The sequence below is a fragment of the Aulostomus chinensis genome, chromosome 14 (genome assembly GCF_037954235.1).
Source record: "Aulostomus chinensis isolate RoL2024-O1b breed Wild chromosome 14, RoL_Achi_v1.0, whole genome shotgun sequence".
Taxonomy (NCBI): Eukaryota; Metazoa; Chordata; class Actinopteri; order Syngnathiformes; family Aulostomidae; genus Aulostomus; species Aulostomus chinensis.
In genome coordinates this window covers 21753478-21761019 of record NC_141333.1, presented here as the reverse complement: position 1 = coordinate 21761019, position 7542 = coordinate 21753478, and the positions used below count along the sequence as shown (strand labels likewise).

At 44.2% G+C, this 7542-nt stretch overlaps 1 protein-coding gene across 1 annotated transcript; it reads right to left on the bottom strand.

Moving 5' to 3' along the window:
* Positions 1-1253: 1253 nt before the first annotated feature.
* Positions 1254-7110, bottom strand: LOC147250166 (flavin-containing monooxygenase 5-like). Its single transcript, XM_086224460.1, has 11 exons — positions 6396-7110; positions 5372-5510; positions 5084-5272; positions 4392-4557; positions 4135-4277; positions 3855-4054; positions 3570-3705; positions 3275-3494; positions 2844-2916; positions 2395-2647; positions 1254-2267 (listed from the first exon to the last, which is right to left on the bottom strand). The coding sequence occupies exons 2-11, from the start codon at positions 5501-5503 to the stop codon at positions 2118-2120; spliced, it is 1662 nt and encodes a 553-aa protein (XP_086080586.1). The 5' UTR covers positions 5504-5510; positions 6396-7110; the 3' UTR covers positions 1254-2117.
* Between the last annotated feature and the right edge of the window lie 432 nt (positions 7111-7542).

Genomic DNA, 7542 nt, shown 5'->3' with positions numbered 1-7542 from the left:
CAATGGGTCCTGCGGGTTTGGGTTTCTTCTTCCAGTTGATCTTGTCAATGGCGAATCGTGTTTCCAGAACTCCCTTGTTTAGAAGGGGAGTGAAGTCCTTGTGTTCGGTGATCCAGACTGGGACTGGTGTCACCGGGTCACGAGAGTCACTATCCCAGGATACATCCAGTTCTTGAAAACTTCTGTCAAGCTCGAGTTGTTGCATTTGAGGGATGAACAAATCGCATTCCTTACAACCTAAGCATTCATCTGCTGTGGCCATAATTGGACATTTTTTTGCAGTCACACCAAATGTCTCTGGTTGTCCTGTCCCTTTCTGCTTCAGTAACAACGGCGTCAGTGACGGATGCACTTTCTCCTGCGCTGGCATCCATGTCCAAAAAAGTGAACCTCCCCTTTGAAGCAAGTCTTCACCATAAAGTGTATTCTGCCTTTCAGGCTCTTACTCAGAGGTGTTGAGCTCACAAAGACATTTCTTCCACTGCTGCATAATTTGTTTGTGACAGAAAGAGCCAGCGACACATATTTAGCTTGGCTTGAAGCCCGTGACCACAACTACAAAGACAGCAAGCGTGAAACAAAGAACCTCCTCTTTCTCCAACGTCTGCTCACTCATCCAGCGACACTTTGACCTGACTCAGGCATGTTCTAGCTCACCTACGAGCACCAACACAGTCTTTGACTCGCAAAATGGGTTCAGAAACTGGAAGAGAGCAACTTTTGTTGATCGGTTTGCCAGAAATCACCAAAACTGCAGAATCCAAAGTTGGTAAAGAATGTAAAGTTATATCTGAAAAAGGATGAATGAATGAATGTAAGTTGGCTTGAACACTGCTATATTGGGGAAGTGTTTATTTTTATTTGTTTAGAAATTCTTTGGCTTTTTTTTTTTTTGCTTGAATGATTGTACCTGATCCAAGATTCATGATTCAAGCTAAAGATTTTGAATCCTAAAATGTGTATTTGTTTTTTTCCCTCTGATTGAATGTGCCCCTTCGACGAAACCTTGGTTCCACACTGGCCCCCCCACTGAAATACGTCTGGAACCGCCACTGGACCTGAGCACTCGTTGATGTCAGTCTGTTTTTAGGTGGAAGTGCTTGTGGATTACTGAGCATCCAGCCGGATAAAGAAGACATGAATTATACTGCACCATGACCTGGAGAAATGAGACACTTTAGGACGGAGTTGTTGTTTGTTCCCGGTGGCGATGGAGCGCCATTAACTTCAAGCAATTAGATGAATTTGTTTTGTTTATTTTTGTTTATTTGGAGAGAGGGACAGTTTGCACCGCAACATTAATTACTCAGAGGGAATAAAAAAGATGGATGCACCAGATTCAGCAGATGGCTGATTTCCATCTGGAGTCCTTGAGCACAACACAGTACAAATACAAAGTTCAGTATGAAAGACAGAGTAAAGCAGCACTGCACCTCTACACAAGGCTGGTCAGTGGTTGGAAGACGATTGTTATTTCAGAAGGAGTGAGTACCGAAGAGCTGTTTAATAATATTGTTTCTTAAACAGAACAGAAACATCATATTCATGGTTATGAAATGTTAAATATGGTGCATAGAGGAATGGTTGGCTTAGTAGCCAGTAACAGACAATAAAGAAATCACAAAACAGTGCAAAGACAATCAGGTCATGTCTCCCCGGAGACCCCGACCTGCACGCTGGCTGTCAATCCACGTCGCTGTCATTTTTAATTATGGGCAACATACTGGACAAATTTGTTTGTAGCACGTTAAGGCAGTTTCTAACCATCACTGGCAGCGAACGCTTTATTCTATATCAACATGTTGATTATGAAATGCAGGATTTATTTCCTCTAACGGGGTCTGGCTGGAGCTCCCTGGCTGGGACAGCGTCACTCTAAAACCTCTCTGAATAAACACATTTTTCCATTTCACATGAACACCCTTTTTAGGGGAATAAAACCTTGGGCTATACTTAGACTAGACTAGAAGCCTTAGACTAGACCTGGATAGATTCAGCATGAACCATTGAGCAACTCAGACTGACCCCTGGATGATTATTACCAAAATGACAACCCAAGAATAAATGAGTGAGAGTTCTCAAGAGATCAACTCTGTGGTGCGACTGATGCAGCCTGTTCACACCATCTGCAGACGGAGGTTGGACATGAAGTTGGGGATGGCTGTGGGGTTGCGAACATGGATGTAGAGGACAGTGGCTCCTCCAGCCACGATGCTCAGACTCAGTTTGATCAGGCGGCCGGTGCTGGAGGATTCCTCTTCATCCAGCTGGAAGAGACGGATGGGTAAAGTTGAGGTCAGAGTGCTGCGACGCTGCCCCCCACGGTCAGATAACGGGGCACATTAGAATCTATCGATGGAACACAAAGTACAAGACAAAGGATTCATGTCCCACCTGTCTGGTTTTCAAGGGCTGGTACATGCGGTCAAACTGGGTGAAGATGGCCCGGCGAGCGCCATCCCATTTCCCCGGCCCCATCAACCGGTACTGGTAGGCTGTGAGAGGTCCCCACAGAACCCTCTTAAATAATGGATAGTCGGTGAAGAGGAGCCAGGGCAAACTCGGCCGCACTCCTATCTCTCCAGCTAGTTCATCCATGTAGGACACAAAGTCCACTTGAAGAGGCGTCAACTTTGACACGATGTAGCTACAAGGAGGAGACGAGAGCGCATGCAGTCACGAATGCTTCACAAACTTCCCTATCCATGGTGTGTTTGCTATGTGTGATTGAAACATCGACATTTGGAGGCTTTTGATTGTTGCCAGAGGTTTAAAAGGTTGTCAGGTGATGTACAGTGTTGAGGTGGAGCTCCAAACAAGGTGATTAATAATGAAATCTCTACTTTTTCTCAATGCTCTTGGTGTCCATCTCAACAGCCTTGATCATGGCCTGGTTGGAGGGCAGCTTTTTCAGTCCTGCAGAGTAAAAGAGAGAAAGCCTCAGTCCAAACGTCACAAGTCCATCTCACAGTCCTTACATGTTCTCAGATTCAGCATGATTTTCCCTCTGTTTTAGTTTTCTTCTTGTTCTTTCTCGAATTCCCCAGTTGGAGGTTCTACATTTGGACTGGTATATGTGACAACACTTCATGTATTTTGAGGTTTTATTTGTCTTTGTTGGATGATTTCTCATCCAGAGCGGCTGGTTTTGTTTTCTTGTGTTAACCAACCTTGGAACTGTTTTTACCAACTTGTGTCAACATCTGGATTTTGCTCCTTCTGTTAAAACCTTCGATCACATTAACAAAATCATAGAATCTGATTGTGGTCTCACCTTTGAAGACACGTGTCACCCAACGGGCCTGCATTTCAGCTTGAGGCATAATGGCTCCAAGGGCATGGATAAAACCCACCACAGCCAGAGTGGGATGCTCCAGGTTTGGGGAGAAGACGTGCTTGTACAGACCCACGCGGTGCCCAGACCTGTACATGGCACTGCTTGGCAAGAAAGGGAAGTCGTAGTTGTAGCCAGTAGCAAACACAATCGTATCCACCTGCAACAAAACAAATCAGTGTACAGTTAAACGTATCTTGCCATTAAAGGGGACTCTGGTCCTAAGAGTTCTAACCTTCTCCACAACACTGCCGTCACTAAACACCACAGTGGAACCGCGGATCTCCTTGACATTTGGCTTAACAATAACCGCCCCAGACAGAATCTTCAAAGGCAGGTCGTCGTTGATCACTGGGACCTGACTGAAAAGCCTGTCGAGGAAAACAATCAAGAAATGATCAAAACAAAACCACTGCCTGCAGTGACTGATCTCATTGCTTGGCTCGTTCACCAGCGACTGAATGGTAATTCAGCTTAGTATCAAATCAGAACGTGGGAATTAGAAGAGGTTTGGTTCTACCTGTGTTTGGGTTTGAGGGCATACATGGTGTGGTCATACATGGCATTGAGTTTCTTCTCGCCAAACCAGTTGAAGAAGTTCATTGGGAACAGCTGGAACAAGATGTGGACAAAGCGTGTGTTGTACTTCATGTCCACTGGGAGGCCGTTGTCAGACACCTGACGGATGACCCAGGCCCCGCGCCGAGTGCTCAAATAAACCTGCAGAGCCCAGAGTAGAAAGGCATGACTGGATGCTTGTGTGAAAAAGATCAAGTTTCCATTTGAAAGGACTTCCCAACCTGTTCTGCAACTCTGCTCGTCTCCACAGCAATGTCACCGCCAGAGTTACCGATGCCGATGACCACCACTCGTTTCCCGTACATGTCTTCAGGCCCCTTGTAGTCCCAGCTGTGGAAGTATCGTCCTTCAAAGGTGTCAATTCCTGCAACGCAGCAGACTATTGTGTACCTCTGTGCTGATTCAGCTGTTGCGGTCGCGTGCCTGGTCATCCAAAGCGGCCGCCTAAAGAAGCAAGCTTGAGCAAGTGTGTGTGTACCTGGGAAGTCTTTGAGTGGCAGGTTAGGGTAGGTGTAGTGACCTGCACAGCACATCACTGCATCGAAGACATGCTTCTCCTCCACTCCGTCTCTGTTCTCAGTCACCACCTCCCATTGACCCGTGCGAGAAAAATCGGGTCTTTGTCTGACGGTCTTCACGGAGGTCTGAGACATGGACATACAGCACAGGATTTACAGACATCTTTCCCCAGCTACCTCTCCAAACAAGAACAATGTATGTTTCCTCGACGTCAGCAAGGGTGTGCCACAGGGTTCTGTTTTTGGACCGATCCTCTTTACTCTTAATAACAGGAGTCCAAACATAAACACGTGTACACCTTTATACTGACGAAGCTGCTCCCCTTTGTTGCCCTGGTAACTAAATGTGTCCACTTCTTCTCACATTACTGCTTAATCCAAATAAAAGCAAGGCTACGCTCATTTCCAACAATAAGAATGCACCTACAGTACAGTCTCACAATTAATTTCCTAAAAATTCCCCCTGCTGATTTTGGACACTTGTCTTTCAATCCTCATCCACCATCCTTGGCACTGAGATTAACAACTGGAAAAAAAAACCCCAATGTATTCTTACCCTGTCCCCAAAACCTGGAACCCTCCACAGCTGTGATATGATTACAGTTTATATTTTTATAAAAATGAGCCTTATATTCCTTGTAAATCGTGTTACCTGGAAGCGAATATGTTGCAGCAATTTGAAGTGTTCTGCATACATCCTGAAGTAATTAAGGATCTTTGAGTGGTGCATGTAGTTGGGGTAATTGGCGGGAATCGGGAAGTCACTGTAGCACATCATCTCCTTGGAGATGTTGATGGTGAGGGACCGGTAGATGCTGGCCCTGTTGGGCTCCGACACCTCCTGCATAAAAGAGATTTCCAATCATAGAATATATGGTTTTCCAAAAACCTTAAAAAGCACAAAATAGAAACCTGCACTTTTTCTGGAATATTTGCTCACCTTGAACTTCCAGAGTCCACCCATGTCGTCACTGCTTTCAAAGCAGGTTGGAACCATGCCCTCCTCCAGGCAGGCCTTGACGCTGGTCAGACCCGATGGGCCGGCTCCGATCACCGCAACTCTGTGCACCATGACTGAGCTGCAGCAGCAGCGTCACGAAATGTCAGAACAGAATGAAGAGAGTGGTGAGGTCACACATCTCAGTGGAAGCAGTCAGGCAGTGACATGGAGAGGGGGTTGATTTATCACGACCAAGCGCACGAATCCCGCGTCTAACGGAGGCACAGACGCAGTCGGATACGAGTTCATTTTAAAGCCTCACATTAGATTCGATCATGCAAAATGGAAATACAAAGAAAAACATACAAGACAGGAGTTTTTGCACGTGCAGTGATATCAGTGACTTGTGTAGCTTTATGCTATTTTGTGTCATGAATTTTTGAGCAGTTTCAGTCAGAACATCCAATTACAGCCATTTCCTTTGAGACCTTCAAACATGTTGCAGGTCTGCCAGCCCGACATGCTGGCTCACCCCTCCTGGCTCGTCCAAACATGCAGCTTGTTGACGGGACCAGGATCTGCTTTTATCAACAGTTTCTATGAATAACCACTTTTACTTTCCGGTGTTTTAAATGGAAGCTGTAAATCATAAGATCATATTTCTGACTGCATGCATTAAAAAGTAGTAATTCATTATCAAGCACTTATATCAGTCCAGCTTTGTAACATTTTCTCAACCCCAAATCCTGTGACTGGATATTAATGTGCAGATATCTGATATTTTCAAAGTGCCAGGAACCTTCTCAGGGATTTACTGCAGGAATATGCACAGGACAGTAAACCTCACAAACTCCCTGCACAGCAGCACTGGAGCTGCCACCTCTGCAGGGGAGGACAGCAGAGGCCAGTGCACCAGCAGTCTTCCTCCCATCCGTGCAAATTCCCACAAGCAGCCGGTCTGGCAGGGAGAGGTCTGTGGGACCTGACGAGGCCACCTGGACAACTGGAGAGCCGTCTTTCTTACCTTGATCCTGGCGTGTCGGCGGTTGCTGCGCTCCAGGTGGGACCAACAGGATCGAAGCAGGTACTTTTATACTGAGAAGGAGGCTGAGGACCTTTTATGGTCCCGCCCCCAAGAGCCAAATTCTGGTAAAGCTGAAATCCAGCGGGTTTAACTTGGACTGAGGTTCATGCCCTCAGAGTTCAACCAGGTGGGAGGAATTTGTGCTGATGAGGAAGTATTGAGCAACGATGGTACACATCATCCATTCATCCATCCATCCCTCATCCATTCATCTTTCAATCATGAGACAACAATTTCAGATTTATCCCCATTTAATTCAAAATAATAGGTTCAATCAAATCATTCAGGAATGGTTGCAATTTTATTCAGATGCAGTGAACGTAACACAGTGTTTTCTTGTGACCATACAGGTGTGTGTTTGTGTGTGTGTGTGTGTGTGTGTGAGAGTGTGTGTGTGTGTGTGTGTGTGTATACATTAAGACAGAAGAATAAGGTCTATACAGTAAGTAAATAAGTACAGTGTATTTGATAATATTCAACAGGCAGAACTGACTGCTGTGAAAGTTATTGATGCTGGCTTCACGTCAGTTTTCTGACAAACTTTTTTTGGCAAAGAACAAGCAAAAATATTTCATTAATAGAATCGTTTTCTCAATGTAAACAGCAGATGTGGAATGTGCAACATCGGATTATCGATCAGTTGGGTATATACGTGTATATATACACGTATTTATGTATACGTGTATATATACACGTATTTATGTATACGTGTATATATACACGTATTTATGTATACGTGTATATATACACGTATTTATGTATACGTGTATATATACACGTATTTATGTATACGTGTATATATACACGTATTTATGTATACGTGTATATATACACGTATTTATGTATACGTGTATATATACACGTATTTATGTATACGTGTATATATACACGTATTTATGTATACGTGTATATATACACGTAAATATATGTATACGTGTATATATACACACGTAAATATGTGTATACATATACATACACGTAAATATATGTATACTATATACAAACGACAATATACAAGTTTATATACACACATATATACATACATGTATATATACACACACATACATGTATATATACACACACATAC

Bases quoted from the DNA above. Each gene is read 5' to 3' on its own strand.
- LOC147250166 (XM_086224460.1), bottom strand. From the start codon at position 5,503: ATGGTGCACAGAGTTGCGGTGATCGGAGCCGGCCCATCGGGTCTGACC. The intron at 4,558-5,083 runs GTAACACGATTT...TCCATGTCTCAG, and splicing joins TGCAACATATTCGCTTCCAG to ACCTCCGTGAAGACCGTCAG. The intron at 3,495-3,569 runs GTTAGAACTCTT...GTTTTGTTGCAG, and splicing joins ACGGCAGTGTTGTGGAGAAG to GTGGATACGATTGTGTTTGC.